Source organism: Prionailurus bengalensis, chromosome D4, assembly GCF_016509475.1.
Source record: "Prionailurus bengalensis isolate Pbe53 chromosome D4, Fcat_Pben_1.1_paternal_pri, whole genome shotgun sequence".
Taxonomy (NCBI): Eukaryota; Metazoa; Chordata; class Mammalia; order Carnivora; family Felidae; genus Prionailurus; species Prionailurus bengalensis.
In genome coordinates this window covers 87,454,808-87,476,360 of record NC_057359.1, presented here as the reverse complement: position 1 = coordinate 87,476,360, position 21,553 = coordinate 87,454,808, and the positions used below count along the sequence as shown (strand labels likewise).

Below are 21,553 nucleotides of genomic sequence, written 5' to 3'. Positions count from 1 at the left end.
TGATGCTAACTCCCATTCCCCAAGACTCGCCCAGGACACACGCACCACCGCCTACAGGACTGTCCCCTGCAGTGAAAGCCGGAGCTGGTTTCCAGCTCGAGCCCCGAGGCGGCCAGACTGGTTAAGTACATCCTCATCCAGCACGGGCTCTCCTTGCCCTCTGTGAAGCCAGGGGGCCTTGGCCACCTCCAACCCCAAGACACCACCTTTCCCCAGAGCAGGCAGTGCCCAGAGAGGGTGAGAGGGGCTGAGGTTGTGGCAGAGGAGGGGGAAGGGCCATGAGCTGGGTGGGATCTTTTCCCTTGTGAGTGTAACCTTCTGCCCTGTACCGGGCAGTGGGTGGTGCGGACCTTCCTTCGACCTCCAGAAGCTCAATATGAGCGTTAGTTGTTATATTATGTTTATTACCGTGTTTTTGCCTGTTAATGGAGGTGAGGAAAGCACGTTCTTTCCAGGGCCTTTAAAAGGGTCTGATGATCGGAGCGCCTGGGTGGCTTAGCTGGTTAAGCCTCTGACGTCAGCTCAGGTCACCATCTCATAGTTTGTGAGTTCGAGCCCCACGTTGGGTTCTGTGCTGACAGAACAGAGGCTGCTTTGGCTTTTGTGTCTTCCTCTCTCCGCCCCTCCCCTGCTTATTTTCTCTCTCTCTCTCTCAAATATAAATAAATAAACATTTTTAGAAAAGGGTCTGATGACCTACAGTCCTTAACACAGAGTCTGGTACAAAGTAAGCACTCAGGAGATTAGAGCTGGTTGTATTAATATCATTCCCAGTGCTGTAATCCAGTGAGATGATAAAGGCATAGTTTAAGGCAAAGGAGCTGTAGTCACTTTATTTATTTATTTTTTTTTTAAGTTTATTTATTTATTTTGAGCAAGAGAGTGTGAGCCAGGGAGGGGCGGAGAGAGAGAGAGAGGCAGAGAGAATCCCGTGCAGGCTTTGACCATGTGGAGCCCAACGAAAGGCGCGAACTCACGAACTGTGGGATCACTATCTGAGCCCAAACCAAGAGGTGGACGCTTAACTGACTGAGCCACCCAGGCACCCCTGGATGTAGTCACTTTAGGAGAAAGGGCAGAATTCATAGGCGTGTAATGATGTGGGCAAGGGTGTCAGAGACAGGATCAGCCCGCTGGACACCCGTAGATTTTGGTCAGGAGACAGCAGACAAGGGTCCTTCTAGAGGAGTCAGCAGAACCTTGGGCCCAGAACAGGAGCAGCCATCCCTGCATTCGGCCAATCCAAGGAGACCGGCCTTCCCCATTTGCCCAGGATGCTCCCAGTTTTAGCACTGAAGATCCCATGTCCCGAGAAACCCCTCAGTCTGGGCAAGCAGGACAGTTGGTCCCCTAGAGCATGCGGCAGGCACAAGTCGTCTACTGTGACCAGCGCTGAACAGCGCTGAACTCAGACCTGGCCATGGGCTTCATGTCCCGGGGCCGAGTGAGGCTGAAGCATGCTGGCACCTTCCCCCTGGTATGACACACTGTGGAATATCCCTCCTCGGATAAGAATCACACTACCCTTTGTTGCTGCAAGCTCTGGGTCTTAGCTACGGGGATCAGGGAATACTTCCTGCAGGGTTCCCCTGGGAAGCGACTCAGTTCTGAGAAATTAGAGAGTAAACTCTGGCCAAACTGACTTCTCGGCTCCTGGGATCTCCTAGCGCTCTCCCACTCCCGGGCCTTTGCACCATCCTCTCCGCCTGGCCCACTTTCCCAGCTTTGGGATTCAGCTTGCCCGCCCCCTTGTGTGGGGAGCCCTCCCAAACTCCCAGCTATGGGGCAGGTGCCCAGGGCGCCCCCTAGTGCCCCAGCGCATTAGTTTCCGGAAGCTACCGAAACAAAGTACCCCAAGCTGAGTGGTTTTACACAACCGAAAGTTTTTCTTTCACAGTTCTGGAGACTAGAGATCCAGAAGCAAGGTGTCAGCAGGGCCATACTTTCTCTGATGGCTCTAGAGGAGAATCTGTCCTGTGCTTTTCTCTTAGCTTGTGGTGTTGCCAACAATCCATACTGTTCCTTGGCTTGAAGATGCCTCACCCTAATCTCTGCCTCCGTCCTCACATGGCTTTTTCCTTGTGTGTCTGTGTCTCTTCTATCTCCTCCTCCTCCTCCTCCTCCTCCTTCTTTTTAATTTTTTTCAAGACTTATTTTTGAGAGAGTGCAGGCAGGGAAGAGGCGGGGTGGGGGTGGGAGGCGGGGACAGAAGATCCGAAGCAGGCTCCACGCCCACAGCAGCAAGCTCCATACAGGGCTTGAACTCATGAACCACAAGATCGTGACCTGAGCCGAAGTCAGACACTCAACTGACTGAACCACCCAGGTACCCCTTAAATTTTTTTTTTTAATGTTTGTTTATTTTTGAGAGAGAATGAGAGAGAGAGAGAGAGAGAGAGAGAGAGAGAATGAGCAGGGGGGAGGGGCAGAGAGAGGACCGAGGATCTAAAGTGGGCTCTGTGCTGACACCAGAGAGCCCGATGCAGGGCTCGAACCCCCAAACCCGTGAGATCATGACCCAAGCCAAAGTCCAATACTCAACTGACTGAGCCACCCAGGTGCCCCATCTTCTCCCTTCTTCTGAGGACACCAGTCATACTGGGTTAAGGTCCAGTATGACCTCATCCTACATTGGTCACCTCTACAAAAATCTTATTTCCAAATAAGGTTCCATTCACAGGCACTAGGGCTCGGGACTCCTCAACACGTACTTTCAGGGGACACATTTCAAACCATAACACGTGCCTTTGTGCTTGTCAGGAAATACTTGCTGGATGTATGAAGGAGAGAGTGCTTGTCAGCCTCTGGCCTCCCCATCCCACTTCAACCCTCCACCCTCGCCCGGGGCCCAGCAGCTCGTATGGTGGGGCCCTGCCAGCGTCTGGTCCCTACAGTAGTCTCAGCCCCTAAGCCAGGGCACGGCCGGAGAAGATTAAAGCTTCTGGACGCAGCTGACGATTAAAGAACATAAGGAGGATGTGTCTCACCTTTGGACAGATGGCTGATGGTCAGCGCTCAGAAACGCTTTGGGTGACTGTGAGGGAAGAGCCTGGGCTGGGTCAGGGTTTAGAAGGGACAGGCTAAGTAGCTGCACTGGTCAGACTGAACTTAAAAGCAGGTGAAGCAGCTGTCTACTTCACGGAATCTTCTAGGGTGGGCAAGCCTGACTATTGGGTTCTAAATTATTTTCCTTCATTTCTCCTTTATAGTGAAGTTAGGGTATTATACTGACAGTTGCGAGGTTATGTGAACAGGCAGGCTATATTGGACTTCCGACTTCCAGTCCCACCCGGAAAGAGCTTGGGACGTCATCACTCCATCCTAACAAGCAGAAAGCTGAACCAACCGAAAAACCAACACCTCTCGTTAGACCCATTAGAGAAGTGAGGTCACAGGGCAAACCACTGCCCCCCAAATTAGAAAAACCAGCAGATCCAGAGAATCACAACTTAACCAGAACAGAAACCTCCGCATGGGCCCCGTTCAGGGGTGGGAAGACCTAAACGTGACTGAGAAATTGCCAGAGGCTAAGTGTGGACGAGTCTGAGAGTTCAAGATTCCAGGAGGGCCCACAGTCCGGACCTGGTCTGCCACCAGGGTTTTTCAATACAGTGTTACTGAGACGCAAGCTCATTCATTGGTGTATGTGTTGTCCAAGGCTTCTGTCTCCCTGCCACGGTAGAGCTAAGGAGCTGTGACAGAGACGGATGTCCTGCAAAGCCCACAGTATTGACCCTGGCCCCATACCGGAAAAGTTCTGTGACACCGCTCTAGAAGGAGAGTGGATACAGGGACCCAAGTAGACAGGAATGGCAAGTGTGGCTGGAGGAAAACGAGTGAAAGGGACAGGGGCAAGACGTGACCCGGGACAGGTGGCCTCACATCTGATTTTACAGGGCCTTCTAGTAGACGGTAAAGACTTTGGATTTTATTCTTGGTTCGAGGATTTAGGAAGAGAAAAGCAGCTTCTGGAATCCAGGAGCTGGCCTGGCACCCAAGGATAGGACTTGAGTTCTCTTGAGCGTGGACAACCGCACAGAACATCGATATCCAGGGAGAACATTCTGTAATCACGTCTGAACACAGACCAACGTGAGCGTCTTCGAAGCCACACAAAACCGAGCGCCCCCTCTCCTGGCACATGTGGGGGGCTGCTTCTACACCTGTGACAGCTAGCCTCGCTCCAGCCCGCCTCCCTACAAATGAGATTTGTGATATCCAACCGTCAAGTGATCCCTGCTTCTGAAAGCGCCAATCCGGACCAAAGTCCTGCTTCCCTGGACCCTCCCCCAAATCACTCCACCGAAGTCCAAATCCTGTAATAAGTTCTAACACCCTCTCACTGAGACCTCACAGCCCCGTGGTGTGCACATTCCCTCACTCTATCTTTCTTTCTTTTTTTTTTTTTTAAATTTTTTTTCAACGTTTTTTAATTTATTTTTGGGACAGAGAGAGACAGAGCGTGAACGGGGGAGGGGCAGAGAGAGAGGGAGACACAGAATCGGAAAACAGGCTCCAGGCTCCGAGCCATCAGCCCGGAGCCTGACGCGGGGCTCGAACTCACGGACCGCGAGATCGTGACCTGGCTGAAGTCGGACGCTTAAGCGACTGCGCCACCCAGGCGCCCCATCACTCTATCGTTTCAATCACGGCTGTGCTCTCGGTGGTTTGGAGCTGACGGTATTGATTGACAGGGTTTAGCAATCAAATTAGGTGAGGCCTAATTTGCCGTGAATGAAAGAGAACCCCAAATAACAGCAGCTTAAGCAAGATCTACCTTCCCCTCAAGCCCCAACTAAATCAAGAGATAAGTGATGGTTCCTCGAGCATCAGGGGCCCAGCCTCCTTCCATGTTGTGGCTCTGACTTCCTCCTCGTGGGTGTGGAACGTTTCATTTTTTATTACTAATATTTTTAATGTTTATTTATTTTTGAAAGAGAGAATGCGAGTGGGGGAGAAGCAGAGAGAGAGAGGGAGACAGAGGATCCAAAGCAGGTTCTCTGCTGACGGCAGCCAGCCTGTACGCGGGGCTGAAACTCACAAGCCGTGAGATCATGACCTGAGCGGAAGTCGTATGCTCAACCCACTGAGCCACCCAGGCGCCCCGGGAACATTTTAAATACATACAGAGTAGAGAGTAGAGTATACTGACCCTCCCAGTCTCAATCCATGGCCCAGCTTTCTTTATCTGTCCCCCCATCCGTTTCCTATTTCCACCGTCTGGATCATTTGGGATTAGTTTGAAGCAAATCCCAAATATTTTGTCGTAAATACTTCAGGATACATCTCTGAAGCATGAGGACTGTTAAGAGGAAAGAAAGAAATCCCCAATACCATTAGCACAGCTAACAAATGAAGGATGTCTTCATACCCTACAATACCCGGTCAGTGTTCACGTTTGTCCCTCAGACCCACCCCTAACATTTGGGAACCCTCAGTGGAGCCCACACAGCGGGTGTCTAGATATTTGCAAGTCTTTTTAATTTTAAGTTTATTTATTTATTTTGAGAGAGAGAGAGAGAGAGAGAGAGAGAGCGATTAGGGGACAGGCAGAAAGAGAGGGAGGGAGGGAATCCCAAGCGGGCTTCACACTGTCAGCACAGAGCCTGATGCAGGGCTCAGTCTCACAAACCATGAGATCATGACTTGAGCCGAAACCTAGAGCCAGCTGCCTAACCAACTTAGCCAGCAAGGCGCACCTAGATATTTACAAGTCTTATGAAGCCTCGCTGTGGCATTCCCACCTGGCGTCCCACAGCCCACTCCCTGAGGACCATTGGCTAAGGACGCTGTGCTCTGCCCAACCTTTGCTGCCTGGCACAGATTCGAGCCTGAAATGAAGACTAACTAGTTCCTAACTAGCCTAGTCCAGCTCCCAGAGGACAGGGGCCGGGTCCCAAGGGAGGCTAGGGCACCATTACCTGGCAAACCTGGGGTGGCTAGCTCAAAACCAAGCAGCCTCTTTCTTTCTGTTTCCCCAGAGCGGAGGTGGGGTGTTCTCTGCCCACACTCTTCCAGTGTGTGCTCTCTCTCTCTGCCCACACTCTTCCAGTGTGTGCTCTCTCTCTCTCTCTCTCTCTTTCTCTGGCTCTCAGACCCACATCTTTGGGTCAGAGAGGTCCAGTGCAGCTCATTCTTCCTTCTCCTATAACCCTGCTTTCTCAATCAGTCACCAAACTCTCCTAAGAGATTCGTAAGGGAATAAGCACCTTAGTGGGTTTTTGTTGAGCGCTTGTCTTGGGGGGCGAGGGTGGCACCTTGACAGTCATTTCCTCGCTCGCGCTCCCAGGTGCCCGCGCACCACATCCGGTTGGTACACCTGCCCCCTTTGCCTCTCAGCTTTCTGTTCCGAAAAAGTCGGATCTGCAGAAAAGGCAAAAGAACCGTGCAGTGGCCACACCGTGCCTCCCACCGAGCGTCAGCCCTCGCTCGCAGCGCACCGCATTTGCTAACACCTCCCTTGTTGCCCTGCCCTTGTGGATGGCTGTCTTTGCTGAATCTTTTGAAAGCAAGTTGCAGGCGTCCTGACCCCTCACTCCTCAATGCTTCACGTGCCTCCTAAGAATGCGATCCGTCCCCCCAACACAAACAGCCCTCGTTCCCACCCCCAAAGAAACTGACCATTGATCCAGTGACGTCACCTGACGTACAGGCCGTATTCAGATTTCTCCCACGGATATGTTTTGGGAACTTTCACTGCCTTAGTGCTAAGGATGATGGATGGATTTCTGAGTACAGCCATCCCCTCAATCAGGCTCCTGCCAGTAAGAGAGACATTCCTGTGGCCACCACAAGGGCACTGCCTTTTTTTTTTTTTTTGCTTTATTTATTCATTTTTAATTTTTTTAATGCTTATTTATTTTTGAGAGAGAGAGAGAGAGAGAGTGCGAGCAGGGGAGGGGCAGAGAGAGAGGGAGACACAGAATGCGAAGCAGGCTCTAGGCTCCCAGCTGTCAGCACAGAGCCCAACGCGGGGCTCAAACTCATGAACTGCAAATGTTTTTTTTAAGTTTATTTATTTTTGAGAGAGAGAGAGAGACAGAGCAATAGGGGGAGGGGCAGAGAGAGAGAGAGAGAATCCCAAGCAGGTTCTGCACTGTCATGTCAGAGCCCAACGCCGGCTTGAACTCACGAAGCAGGAGATCATGACCTGAGCTGAAACCAAGAGTCAGATGCTTAACCAACTGAGCCACCCAGGCGCCCCTATTTTGTTTTTTTAAAGATTTTTATCTATTTTTTTTAATTTTTTTAATGTTTATTTGTTTTTGAGAAGAGAGAGACAGAGCACAAGTTGGGGAGGGGCAGAGAGGGAGGGAGACACAGAACCTGAAGCAGGTTCCAGGCTCTGAGCTGTCAGCACAGAGCCCCACACGGGGCTCGAACTCACAGACTGTGAGATCATGACCTGAGCTGATGCTTAACCGACTGAGCCACCCAGGAGCCCCTATTTTTAAGTAATCTCTACACCCAACATGGGGCTCGAACTCACGACCCCAAGATCAAGAGTCACACACTCCACCCACAGCGCCAGCCAGATGCCCCTAAACGTTGGTGATTTTTTTTAAAGTCAATTAATTAATTAATTCGTTTATGTATTTAGAGAGAGCCCGAGCACGCACTCAAGTGAGCACGGGAGGGGCAGAGAGAGAGAATCCCAAGCAGTCTTCTCTGTAGCGACAAGGCAGAGCCCGACACAGGGCTCGAACCCACGAACCTCGAGACCATGAGCTGCGCCAAAACCAAGGGTCGGGCACTCAACCAACTGAGCCACCCAGGTGTCCCTAAACCTTGGTGATTTTTTAAAAAGTTTTATTGAGATAGAACGAGACGCATACCAGATAATTCAACCATGTAAAGTGTACTGTTCACTGGCTTACGGTATATTCACACCACAGTCTAATTTTAGAATTTGTCCCTCGCACCAAAGAGATACCCAGTAGCCATAGTGGTCATTCCCCATTCCCACCCTCAGACTCCCACCCCCCCAGTGCAAGGCAATCGCTGATCTACTCTGTCTCTATAGCTTTGCCTCTTTCATACAAAGGGAATCATGTAAATTGTGGGCTTTTGTGACTGGTTCCTTTTACTTAGCATAATGTGTCCAGGTGTATCCGTGTTGTAGCCGAACCTCATTCCCTTTTTTTTGCCCAATGCTAGTCCATCATGTGGATGTACCACATTTGGTTTATCAACTGACGTCCATCAACTGACAGATGGTTTCCGCTTTAGGCTGTTATGAATAATGCTGCTGTAAAAATGCACGTACAAATCTTTGCGTGGGCATAGTTTTCATTTCTCCGGAGTCTACACCTAGGAGTAGAATTGCTGGGTCATGCGGGGAGTCTATGTGTAAGCTTGGAGGACCCTGCCAAACTGTTTCCACAGTAAAACAGCCAAATGTACAATGGCACGGCTGCCATGTTACATTCCCAGAAGCAATGCGCCAGGGTTCCAGTGTCTCAGCATCCTCGAAGCGTCTTTCTTTTTTAAGTGTATTTATTTGTTTTGAGAGAGAACAGGAGCTTGAGCGGGACAGCGGGAGAGAGAGGCGGAGAAAGAATCCCAAACAGGCTTCGTGCTGTCAGCACGGAACCCGACGTGGGGCTCAAACTCATCAACTATGAGATCGTGACCTGAACCGAAATCAAGAGTCAGGTGCTTAACCGACTGAGTCACCCAGGCGCCCCAATTCTTGAAACATCTTTAAACATTTGTAATTGTCTGGGGCACCTGGGTGGCTCAGTCCGCTGAGCAACTGAGTTTGGCTCAGGTCATGACCTCACAGTTCGTGAGTTCAAGGCGCACCTCGGGCTCTCGCTGCTGTCAGCCTGTCAGCGCAGAGCCCGCTTCAAATCTTCTGTCCCCCTCTCTCTGCCCTTCTCCTGCGTGCGCTCTCTCAAAAATAAATAGCCGTTAAAAAAAATTTGTAATTATCTGACTCTTGTGGTTGATTGGTTGGTTGGTTGGTTGGTTGGTTTTTTTCCTGGTGCCCAAGACTATTTAATGCACCGTCTGGCAGTTGGGCCAAAGAGAGACGCGGACAGCGTTTTGGCGGAGGGGTGGCAATGCAGTTTCTTTTTGCATTTTGATCTTAACCGTAGCCACCTTGCTGAGCTTTGGTTAGTTTTAGCGTTTGTGTATTTGTTTGAATCACTGTGTGCAGTCAGCCATAGCCCTTGCAGATAGTGGCGGTATTATTTCTTCTGGGTCTTATACACGTAACTTCCTTTTCTTGGCCCACCAGCCAGGACTTCCAATATGGTGTTGAAGGAAGTGATGATAGAGACCTCTTTGAATTTCGTTCCTACTTTAAAGGGAAATTGTTTTGCTGGTGTGCCTGGACGGCCTGGTCGGTTGAGCATCCTGAGGCTCGGGTCATGATCTTACAAATCAGTTCGTGAGTTCGAGCCCCGCGTCGGGCTCTGCGCTGACAGCTCGGAGCCTGGAGCCTGCTTTGGATCCTGTGTCTCCCTCTCTCTCTCTCTGCCCCTCCCCCACTCGCCCTCTGTCTCTCTTTCAAAAATAAACATTAAAAAACGTTTTTTTTAAATAAAGGCATTTGTTTTGCCATTGAGTTTCTAGTTGATAAACTTTCTGTGTCCTTACAACACTTGTAATTATTCTTGTTATTTGTAGCAAACTTCTAGTGGCATAAAGTGGCCTTTGCCCAGTGACTAAGGATGCTGAGCACCTTTTCATGTGCCTGTTAGCCGTTTATCTATCTTCTTTGGAGAAATTCAGGTTTATGATTTGCAGATATTTTCCCCCCCATGCTTTTGTCTTTTCACTTTTCTTGATGGTATCTTTTGAGGCACAAAAGTTTTTAATTTTGATGAAATCCATTGGTTCTGTTTTTTCTTTTGTTGCCTGTGTCTTTGGTGTTATATCTAAGAAATTGTCTTCTCACTGAAGGTCACAAAGATGGGGCACCAGGGTGGAGTCAGTCGGTTAAGCATCTGACTCTTTGTCTCTGCTCAGGTCATGATCTCACGGTTCGTGGGTTTGAGCCCCGAGTCAGGCTCTGTGCTGACGGAGCTGAGCCTGCTTGGGATTCTCTCTCTCCCTTTCTCTCTCCCCTCCCCCACTCGCACTGTCTCTGTCTCCCTCAAAATAAACTTTAAAAAATTCCTTTAAAAAAAATATCACAAAGATATACTCCTCTTTTCTTCTGGGGGTTTTATAGTTTGGGCTCTTATATTTAGGTCTGTGATCCACTTTGAGTTAGTTTTGTGTATGGTGTGAGGTAGGGGTCCAAATTCATTCTTCTGCCTGTGGATAACCAGTTGTCCAGTACCATTTGTTGAAAGACTGTTCTGGCCTCACTGAATTTTCTTACCATTCTTGTCCGATGGCAATTGGCCATAAATGTGTGAGCTTTATTTCTGGATGCTCAGTTCGATTCCATTGATTTATATGTCTGTCCTTATGCTAGTACTACCCTTTTTTGGTTTCAGTAGCCTTTCAGTAAGCTTTGAACTTGTGCAGTAAGTCTGTCAATATTTTTCTTGCTTTTCAAGACATTCACTTTTTAAATGTATACCTTTAAGTCTCCTTTAACCTATCGTGCCTGAGATAGGTTCTTCCTTTGCACTTTATTTGTTGAAGAAACAGGGTCATTTGTGGATCGCCTCTCCATGGTGTCATTTAACATGTTCTTCTGTCCCTTGTGTTCTAGTAATCCAAAGGCATGATCTGATTTAGATTTGGTTTTAGCACAGGAATAATTTGCAGGAGGTGTGTGTGTTTTCAGAGTCAGCACAAAATGTGGGGTTGACTCTCCCTGTGATGTTAGGGGCCATCCATGATCTTCCCCTGGATCTTTTTTTTTCATTAGAGGTAATTTACATTTTGAAAGGGTCACTCTGACTGCTGGGGATGGAGGAGTTGTAGGTGTGAGAGATAATCATGCAAAAAAGCACTTGTGGGGCTCCTGGGTGGTTCAGTCGGTTAAGCATCCTACTTTGGCTCAGGTCATGATCTCATGGTTTATGAGTTTGAGCCCTGCATCAGGCTCTGTGCTGACAGTGCAGAGCCTGCTTGGGATTCTCTCTCTCTTCCTGTCTCTCTGTCCCTTCCCCACTTGTGCTTTCTCTCTCTCAAAATAAATAAATAAACTTAGGGGCTCCTGGGTGGCTCAGTCAGTTGAGCGTCCGACTTCGGCTCGGGTCATGATCTCGCAGTTGACGAGTTCAAGCCCCACATCGGGCTCTGTGCTGACAGCTCAGAGCCTGGAGGCTGCTTCTGATTCTGTGTCTCCCTCTCTCTCTGCCTCTCCCCTGCTCATGCTCTGTCTCTCTCTGTCTCAAAAATAAAGGTAAAAAGGGGCGCCTGGGTGGCGCAGTCGGTTAAGCGTCCGACTTCAGTCAGGTCACAGTCTCGCGGTCCGTGAGTTCGAGCCCCGCGTCAGGCTCTGGGCTGATGGCTCGGAGCCTGGAGCCTGTTTCCGATTCTGTGTCTCCCTCTCTCTCTGCCCCTCCCCCGTTCATGCTCTGTCTCTCTCTGTCCCAAAAATAAATAAACGTTGAAAAAATAAATAAATAAATAAATAAAGGTAAACATTTAAAACAATTTTTTTAAGAAATAAATAAGTAAACTTAAAAAAAAAAAAAAACACTTGTTGCCACACCTCACACACAGTGACCACTCAGTAAAATTGCCCTTCCTGTCTTTGTTGTTGTTGTTGTTGTTGTTGTTGTTGTTAGAGCTGTGTGGGGGGGACCCACGCCCTGGGCTCGGAGCCGTTTTCTGGCCAGAGCATTCTCCTCCCTCTCTTCTGCCCCTGGAGGGGAAGTTGCCAGTGTCCCGAGGCTCTGGGAGGCATGTTCAGGAATGCGGCAGCCATCTCTTTACAGCTGATGGGGCCCCTCCAGAGAAAGAAGGCTGGAACTTCTGTCACTCGGTGCTTGCACCAGACTGTAAGTGCTCCAGCCCCGTGTGATTTGCCGCTTAACCCGGGGTCCCTGGGATCTGGCCTGGTCCTGGCTTCAGAGCTGTGCATGAGCTTCCTCTTTCAGTAAGCCTTCCTGGACTGCAGCCTGGCTGGGGACCCCTCTCTTGCTCTCGCCTCTACTGTAGAACTCAGAGCTTTGCATCTGAACAGTCTGCATTGTGCGGCTGCCTCCCCATCATCCCCGGAGCCCAGCCCCGGGTTCGGGTTCGGGACGAGGTAGGTGCTCAATCGACATTGGCCGAGGAGTACGTTATGCAGAAGTCCAAGCAAGAACAGGCACTGTTTCCTCACTTATGCAGTTACCGTGTGACATCCTTGCAGGTCATGCCTTTGCCCTCCCAAGTTTCTGCGGTTCCCCCGTTATTTTTATCTCCTTGAACCCATTCAACTCCATTCGCCTCTTCTGTACTCTCTCTCTCTCTCTGCCCCTCCACCCCCTACTCCATACCCCACCTCAAACTTCCCTCAAGTCCACTGTCTGTCCCCCACCGCCACCCCAACTCATCTTTGTTCTGCTTTTTTTTTAAGAAATTAACAAAAAATTTTTTTTAATGTTTATTTATTTTTGAGAGACAGAGAGAGACAGACACGAGTGGGGGAGGGGCAGAGAGAGAGGGAAACACAGAATCCGAAGCAGGCTCCAGGCTGTCAGCACAGAGCCCAACGCGGGGCTCGAACTCACGAACTGTGAGATCATGCCCCGAGCCGAAGTCGGACACTCAACCGACGGAGCCCTCCAGGCGCCCCCCAAACTCTTTTTTTATCTGTTCGTACATGGTCACAGAAAAGTGTATGTATATGCAAATATATATTAGGGGACATCTTTTACAAAACACAGTTACATACCGCACATGCTGTTTTGTAGTCTGTTTTATTGATGTCAGTATAATACATTAATAAATATTATAAAAAGTGATTTTCTCTGGCACCTGGCTGGTTCAGACAGTAGAGCATGTGACTCTTGATCTCGGGGTTGTGAGGTTGAGCCCCACACTGGGTGTAGAGATTTTAAAAATATATATGTAGGGGCGCCTGGGTGGCACAGTCGGTTAAGCGTCCGACTTCAGCCAGGTTACGATCTTGTGGTCCGTGGGTTCGAGCCCCGCGTCAGGCTCTGGGCTGATGGCTCGGAGCCTGGAGCCTGTTTCCGATTCTGTGTCTCCCTCTCTCTCTGCCCCTCCCCCGTTCATGCTCTGTCTCTCTCTGTCCCACAAATAAATAAACGTTGAAAAAAATTTTTTTTAAATATATATGTATATATTAGGTATATTTTATAGATGAGAAAATCACACTACAAATATATATATATATATGTATATATATATGTATATATATGGCCACAGTTCAGTGTTCACAGAGTGTCTCCTCTGTTCCAGGCCCTGGGACAGCTCACGATCTGGGGAAAGGCAGACAAAAAACTATGAGCCGGGACCTCATGGCCTAGTGGGAAAAGCAGGTTAAAACGAACAAACAAAAGCAGAAAACAGGCAGTTGATATGCTGTGATAGAGGAGGATGGGATACTGTGGGAGCAGAAAGAAGGCAAGGAAATCTGGGGAGATCAGGGAAGCCTTCCTGGAGGAGGTAACACCTAAGCTGAATCCTATATATATATATATTTTTTTTTAATGTGATTTTCTCATCTATACAATGAGCCCAGCAAGATTGTTCTGAGTTTAGCCAGACCTCTGTAAGGGAACCTGCTGCTGTCACCTTTACCTTTGTGCTTCTCCTGCCCTCTTCCCCCTTCCTCTTGCCCCTCCTCCTCAGTCGGCCTGAATCTGGTCTGAATCTGGTCCATTTCAGAGCAGGAGGAGTCCAGACAGGCAGGTTGGGCCAGTGAGGCTGTTGGGATGGGGCGGAGCCAGGTGCGAGGGTTGGCTGGAGCCCATCCTGCTATTGGGGAGTGCGGATCTGCATCTGCCCCCCAGAGGGGCGGGGACTGGGGCCAGAAAAGATCTGCACATCCACCACTCTGACTTTCTTCTGCTCGTTCTGTCTTCAGCTCACCATGGCCAAGAGGGTGCAAGCTCGCAGGCTGGACGGGATTGACCACAACCCATGGTGAGCTCCGCGGGGCCGGGGAGGTGTGCGGGTGTCCCGTCGGGCGTGGGGGCTTGGGGGCGGGGCGGGACGTCCCTGGGTTTGCAGGAACTCAGCGGAACCCAGGAGGGCCCCCTGCCTTGCCAGGACTGTGAGATTTGCAGCCATGGCCCGTGAAAGGTGAGACTTGAAGCAGCAGCCCTGGGTTCGAATCTCAGCTTCACCCCCACTTGGCTGTGGCGGCGGTGGGGGTGCGGGTGCAGGTGCAGTGACTCATGTGCCTTATGACTCATGTGCCTTATGTAGCCTTATGAAAGCTACCGCCACTACCCAGGCACCCGGCTCAGGGCTTTCCACGGATTTTATTTCACACTTAGTACGGAGTAAGACAAGGTGCGATACAGGCAGCTCTTTACTGGGCATGTGCCGAGGTTAATTTCTTTTTTCTTGACTTGTTCTAAATATGAAAGGAGCATGTGCCCACTGTTACTAGTGACACAACGGATTGCAGTGGGAAGGTGTGTAAGAAAAATGTAGGGAATCTTCTTAATCCCTCCCTGCCTTTGGCCAGCGGCATTGGCCTGTACTTAAAAAAAAAAAAAAAATGTTGGTAGTTGTTTTTATAAAGCATGGGACCGTTTTTTCTTTCAAACTCCCCTCGTGAAGGCTGCCGCCTTCAGTCCTCTGTCTGAGGGAGGCTGGGCAGCCTCGCAGGCTTTGGCAGGTAGGATAGAGTCCAACTTGGAGGGAGGAAATGACAAGGAGGCAGGATGGGAGAGGGGGCAGTACTCTTTCCTGGCTCACAGACCGGCAGACTCTTGGACCCAACATTGCCACTGAGGCCAGGAGAGGTCAAGTCTCATGCAAAGGCAGGGCAGAGCAGGAGCGGGCCTGGGGGGTACGTATGGGGCAGGCGGGGGGGGGGGTGCGGGGAGGGGAGGGGCGGGTGCCAGGAGGATGAGACCAAGAGAGTCAGGACAAAAAAGGGTCCCAGGTTCCTGCTGACCCGAGGGTGGTGGCCTGGGGATCAGGACCTAAGAGACCCAACCCAGAGGGCAGCTGGACTCTGTAGGGCATTTGAGCCTGGCTGTCCCCTGTCCCCATCACCCAATCACCATGGAATGTCCACCAGCTGATTTTGCCTCTCAGCTCTGCTATTAGCTGCTGTGTGACTCTGGGCAGGTCACTAGCCTTTCTGAGCCTCAGCAGCTCTGTGTATCTTCAGAGGCATTGTGGGGCTCTGGGAAGAAAAGGACAGATTTTCGATGGAACAGTTATTTATTGTTATGCAAATTCAACTCGGCCAAGCCTGACTCCTCTGCTCCCAACCAACCTGCAGACCACACACCAGCCTCCTCATCCAGCCTCTCAGCCTCTCCCTCCATTTCCCTGAAGAGGTGGCCACCAGGTAGGGCCAGAAGAAAGGTTGTCGGAGGCCACAAGTGGCTGATGGGAGGCCTGGTGGTCCAGCTGTGGTGCCGACAGATGCACTCATGGTGTGTGAAATCCACCTGCGGAGACTACACAAATATTTCCAAAGAATAAAGTGGGATGAGGCAGGGCAGGATAGGCTGGGAAGTCCTGTGATTGACCACACCGGAAGGAGAACACGGATTCCATGTTTGTGCTCCATGGGTTTGTGATGTGAGCGTTTCTTACCATGGATCCTGGTCGGAAAGTTGGAAATCCAGGGGGGGCTATGATGTGGGATTGATACAGTGCTTGACCCACCCAACCTCAGATCAGGGACCTGTGGGTTTGGACGCTCACGCAGGTCTCGGGCTGGGGCAGGTGCCAGCTCTCCGGTTGTTCTGGAATGAGCCCAGTGCATCATCCTGTCCTGGAAGCAGGTCCAGGCGGGCAGGTGCTGACTCTCCATTTGTTGCTCAGGGTGGAGTTTGTGAAAATGGCCAGTGAATGCGATGCTGTGAACTTGGGCCAAGGCTTCCCCGACTTCCCACCCCCAGATTTCGCTGTGGAAGCATTTCAGCACGCCCTCAGCAGCGACTTCATGCTGAACCAGTACACCAGGGCATTTGTGAGTCTCCCAGCCCCGTCCAGAGCCCCGGGACACAGGTCTCAAGGAAGCCCCCGGGGAGGAAGGGGCAGAGCCCAGGGAATTGAATGTGGCCACAGTTCAGTGTTCACGGAGTGTCTCCTCTGTTCCAGGCCCTGGGACAGCTCACGATCTGGGGAAAGGCAGACAAAAAACTATGAGCCGGGACCTCATGGCCTAGTGGGAAAAGCAGGTTAAAACGAACAAACAAAAGCAGAAAACAGGCAGTTGATATGCTGTGATAGAGGAGGATGGGATACTGTGGGAGCAGAAAGAAGGCAAGGAAATCTGGGGAGATCAGGGAAGCCTTCCTGGAGGAGGTAACACCTAAGCTGAATCCTGAAAGGCAAGCTGCTGGTTGATTTGACTCTAAGTCCAAACTCTTCTGGTCAAGGTCACAGAGTAAAATATCCACCAGTTCTTGGAGTAAAGGTCCCTCTGGCTCCACCATTCAGAGATAAGCACACCCAGCAGTTTGCTACTTTGCTGAAGAGTGTTTAGACTTTTAAACTTTTAAACTTTTTAAAGTGCTTATATAAACACACACACACACACACACACACACACACACCCCTAACATGTGAGGTTTGCATTTTTTTAATCCAAATGGACTCATATACTGTAATATTCTGTAACCTGTTTATTTCACTAAACATCGTGTCATGGGCAACTTGCCACGTCAGAATAGCCAGCATAGCCTCATTCTTTTTATTTTTCAACGTTTATTTATTTTGGGGACAGAGAGAGACAGAGCCTGAACGGGGGAGGGGCAGAGAGAGAGGGAGACACAGAATCGGAAACAGGCTCCAGGCTCCGAGCCATCAGCCCAGAGCCCGACGCGGGGCTCGAACTCACGGACCACGAGATCGTGACCTGGCTGAAGTCGGACGCTTCACCGACTGCGCCATCCAGGCGCCCCCCTCATTCTTTTTAATGGCCACATGGTATTCCATTGCTTAGCTGTGCTATAATTTATTTAACAAGCCCTGCACTGATGGGCTGGCTTGGATATCTCACTATTATAAGCAATGGCACAGTGAATATTTCTGCACGTATATCTTTGTACACCCGTGTGAGTGTTTCTCTTAGATCCCTGGCAGTAAAACTAGAGAATCAAAGGGTCTAAACATGTAAACATGTGATAGACATTGTCAGATTGCCTTCCAAAAAGGCTTACTCACATCCCCACCAACAGACTGGTCGCAGACCTGGCAGGAAAGTTCGTTCTGTAGAGAGACCATCCATTTGTCCTAGACTCTTGCCAATCTTTTTAATACTGATATTATATTCTTATAATATTAGAGCAATCTTTCTTTTTTTTTTAAAAAAAATTTTTTTTTTAACGTTTATTTATTTTTGGGACAGAGAGAGACAGAGCATGAACGGGGGAGGGGCAGAGAGAGAGGGAGACACAGAATCGGAGACAGGCTCCAGGCTCTGAGCCATCAGCCCAGAGCCCGACGCGGGGCTCGAACCCACGGACCGCGAGATCGTGACCTGGCTGAAGTCGGATGCTTCACCGACTGCGCCACCCAGGCGCCCCTTAGAGCAATCTTTCAATGTTGCTTTTATTTGCTTTTCCTCAATTATGTGTGTATTGGGCATCAACACTTTTTCTTTCATGACCTACTTCATTTTTTTCGTTTAGGTATATATCTTTGTCTTGTTGTTTTGTAAGAGCTCTTTATATATTAAACATCTTACCTCCTTCTCTTAACTTGCAATGTTTGTCTTTTAAGTTTGCTCCTGGTATATTTTCCTGTACAGAAAATTTTCTGTGGTCAAATCTGGTTTAGTGGATTATTTAGTTAAGTTCTAGACCGCGGGTTTCAGTCACTTGGCTTAGCCTCGAGTGTTTTATAAGTGTCCTCAGCAAACAAGCGTACGGATCCAACCTTCCTCTCAGAGCAGGGTGCTTCCAAAGCCGTGATGTAAAGGCCTATTCCTGCACCTCAACTGTGCATGACCTTGAGCAAGTCATTTCCTGTCTCTGAGTCTCTGTTTTTCTACCAGTCGAATGGTGGGAATCATGTCTTGCAAGGCTGCTGGGATGAGCAGATGGCACGAATGTCCTTCTTAAACTGAAATTGTGGAGTTGCCGCTACTGTGGGGCTCTGTTGGACTGTGCTCCGCGAAGGCACGCGCTCTGTCTGGGTCTCCACCAAATGCCAGCCCTGGGCATTGGGACCACACAGAACAGGCTTGATGACAAGCACTGGTAGGGGAGATAAAAGAACTCACCCAACTTGAGCCAACATTGCCTCAGGCCTATTGCTAGAAAGTGCTAGAACCGCCTGGATGCAGCTGAGCGGGAGGGTGGGCCCAGGCCGAGCCAGGGGGCTGACCACTGCTGTCCTGGCAGGGTTACCCACCCCTGACAAAGATCCTGGCAAGTTTCTTTGGGAAGCTGCTGGGACAGGAGATAGACCCACTCAAGAACGTGCTGGTGACTGTGGGTGCCTATGGGGCCCTGTTCACAGCCTTCCAGGCCCTGGTGGAAGAAGGAGACGAGGTGAGTGATCGAGGCTCGGGCCCGGTGGGGATGAGGGTCGGGGGCCGTACTGACCCCAGCTAATCAGATCCTTTCGCTAGGTCATCATCATTGAGCCCTTTTTTGACTGTTATGAACCCATGACGTTGATGGCGGGGGGGCATCCTGTGTTTGTGACCTTGAAGCCGGTGAGGACGCTGGTTGGGGTGTGGTAGGCGGAGGGGTCCCAGGGGTGTGCTGTGTTGGCTCCTGGGAGGTGGGAGAGAAGGAAGAAAAGGCGGCCAGTTTCTCCAGGATGGGGGAGGCGTATCCAGAGTCCCCGAGGAAAAAAGGACTGTGGGAAGGAGGGTCAGATCCCTGGAGCTGAATGTCATGTTGGTAATTATTGCTTGCCACCACACCCCACCTCCTCTTACAGGGCCCCACTCGGGATGGGGAACTGGATTCCAGCAGCAACTGGCAGCTGGACCCCACAGAGCTGGCCAGCAAGTTTACCTCTCACACCAAAGCCCTAATTCTCAACACACCCAACAACCCTGTGGGAAAGGTACCTGAGAGAAGTCCTTCCGGGGGCCCCTCCAGACTGGGTTCATGTCTTTGCTGTGTCGGGCGCCTCAGTTTCTTCATCTGTGAGATGGGAGGTCAACCTGTAACGTAAGCTGAGGACCGAGGTCCCAGGGACAGGGGCAGGAATCCCCAGGGAAGTGGGGCAGGCTGGGTGCCTCCATGACCTCCCTGAGACCCCGGGACCGTGAACTCGCCTTTCGGAGTGTCTTCTCACGGGTAAAATGGGAACGTGACGGAACCGATGTAGAGGAAAATCCAGTCTTCCAACTGGGTGTCTCTCCTCTCACACAACCACTGTGCTTACCACACTCTGACCCCGGACTGGGGGAGAGGGGGGTCCCACACGCAGCAATTCTGCAACACCAGCTGGAGTAGCGTCAGGTGCCGCAGGTCAGGGCTCCGTCCCACAAGGCTGCCCACCCTTCAGGATGCGGGTGGGGCTGAAAATCCCAAGCTTCTAATCACGGATCTTTCTGGTGACCGGCCCCATCCCAGAGCCACCCGGGTGCCTACCCAGGGTGTTGCCCCATTAGAACAAAAAACGGTGCTCTTATCACTTGGGAATTTGGGAGGGTTTCGGGAGCCCTGTGTCGGGGACGGATGGGGGTCCGAGATCAAATATTAGGACAAGATAGGCTCCTGGCGCTCTTGTTACTGAGAGATTTACGAGGGTTTTAGGAGCGCTGAGCCAGGAACCTGGTGCAGAGACCAGTATGTATATTTTCCTGTCATCTGGCAACAGACCTCCCGGGGTGAGAGTTGCCGGGATTCAATGAGATGGGGTGGAAGGGCCCTTGGCCGTGGGTTGGCAGTACCTCCTCATCCCTCTGAGCAGGCCTCTCGGCTCGGGGTCGGTCCCCACAGGTGTTCTCCAAGGCGGAATTGGAGCTGGTGGCCAGCCTGTGCCAGCAGCATGACGTGATCTGCATCGCCGACGAGGTCTACCAGTGGCTGGTCTACGACGGGTACCAGCATGTCAGCATCGGTGAGCCAAGCCGACCTGGGTGCCCGCGTTTCCCCCTGGACTTTTGTGGCCGGGCCCCGGAGCCCAACCCGGAAGTCAGTGCCAGCTCGGCCAGTTCCGACCCGTGGGTCTGGAGCCCCACCGGTCGGGTAATCTGGGGCAGCGGCCTCACCTCTCTGAAAACGGGGTGGCACAGTGGTGCCGCCTCCAGGGCTGCCATGAGACATGCGCTGAGATAAGTTGGGTAAATAGCTTATTAGCACGTGGAGTCCAGAGTGTTGCGAGCCCGCGTGCCCCCCCGGGGCCCAGCCGCCGCCACTCCCCTGCCCCCCCCCCCCCCCCTCCCCGGGCTCAGCAGCCGCTCTCTTTGACCTTGAGCAGCCAGTCTTCCTGGTATGTGGGAACGCACCCTGACCATTGGCAGCGCTGGCAAGACCTTTAGCGCCACTGGCTGGAAGGTGAGTCGACGAGGGTAGGGTACCGCCGCCCTGCCGTGATCCTGGGAGGCCGGGTGAGGCTGCCCTCCCTGGGGACTGAGAAGGGGTGTGGCGAGGCCCCGAAGGGCCTCACCGCCTCCTCGTGTTCCTGGGCCAGGTGGGCTGGGTCCTGGGCCCGGACAGCCTCATGAAACACCTGCGCACGGTGCACCAGAACTCTATCTACCACTGTCCCACGCAGGGTCAGGTGAGGAGAGGCAGGGGACCCCCGCCGCGGGGGGGGGAGGAGCAACGGCAGGCCCCAGGCGGCCCTAGGGTGGGATCGGCCCCAACCTGTTTGTCCGTCCACCCTCCCCAGGCGGCAGTGGCCCAGAGCTTCGAGCACGAGCAGCTTCACTTTGGCCAACCCAGCAGCTACTTTGCGCGGTTCCCGCAGGCCATGCAGCGCACCCGTGACCACATGATACGCAGCCTGCAGTCTGTGGGCTTGAAGCCCGTGGTCCCCCAGGGCAGCTACTTCTTCATGGCAGACATCTCAGACTTCAGTGAGCCGGACTGGCCAGGCTGGGCGGTGGGGGGAGGGGGGGCGGGGAGGCGGCGCTGGAGGCCGCCCAGGGCTCAGCGTGGCTTCTGTCCCCCAGAGAGCAAGATGCCCGACTTGCCCGGTGACGTGGATGAGCCCTACGACAGACGCTTCATCAAGTGGATGATCAAAACCAAGGTGGGTCTGGGACGCCTGGGTGGCTCGGTCGGTTAAGCTTCTGACTTCGGCTCAGATCGAGATCGCACGGTCTGTCGGTTCAGTCCCCGCGTCGGGCTCTGTGCTGACGGCTCGGAGCCTGGAGCCCGCTTCGGATTCTGTGTCCCTCTCTCTCTGCCCCTCCCCTGCTTGTGCTCTATCTCTCTCATTCTCAAAAATAAGTTAAACATAAATAAAATAAAATAACATCTTAAAAGAAAAAAAGAACAAGGTGGGCCAGGCTCTGCCAGGGCACCTGTGTGTGGTTTTACAGGCTGGGCCCAAATCCAGCCCAGCCTCTGCCCTC

At 51.6% G+C, this 21,553-nt stretch overlaps 1 protein-coding gene and 1 long non-coding RNA gene across 6 annotated transcripts in view; one reads left to right on the top strand and one right to left on the bottom strand.

Moving 5' to 3' along the window:
- Positions 1-21,553, top strand: part of KYAT1 (kynurenine aminotransferase 1) — a 35,294-nt gene that overhangs the window by 12,561 nt on the left and 1,180 nt on the right. For 2 of the 5 annotated variants that reach the window (XM_043566131.1, XM_043566130.1), the window contains exons 2-12: positions 11,703-11,915; positions 13,955-14,013; positions 15,883-16,030; positions 18,411-18,560; positions 18,641-18,727; positions 18,958-19,086; positions 19,971-20,091; positions 20,452-20,528; positions 20,665-20,754; positions 20,866-21,052; positions 21,149-21,228. In XM_043566131.1, the coding sequence (XP_043422066.1) occupies positions 11,820-11,915; positions 13,955-14,013; positions 15,883-16,030; positions 18,411-18,560; positions 18,641-18,727; positions 18,958-19,086; positions 19,971-20,091; positions 20,452-20,528; positions 20,665-20,754; positions 20,866-21,052; positions 21,149-21,228 (1,224 nt within the window). In that variant the 5' untranslated portion in view covers positions 11,703-11,819. The remainder of the gene's footprint in view (positions 1-11,702; positions 11,916-13,954; positions 14,014-15,882; positions 16,031-18,410; positions 18,561-18,640; positions 18,728-18,957; positions 19,087-19,970; positions 20,092-20,451; positions 20,529-20,664; positions 20,755-20,865; positions 21,053-21,148; positions 21,229-21,553) is intronic. The other 3 variants (XM_043566133.1, XM_043566134.1, XM_043566132.1) reach the window with 2 other exon arrangements.
- LOC122474857 lies at positions 17,764-19,234 on the bottom strand. Its single transcript, XR_006295028.1, has 2 exons — positions 19,091-19,234; positions 17,764-18,788 (listed from the first exon to the last, which is right to left on the bottom strand). It is a non-coding gene; the product is annotated as an uncharacterized LOC122474857 (long non-coding RNA).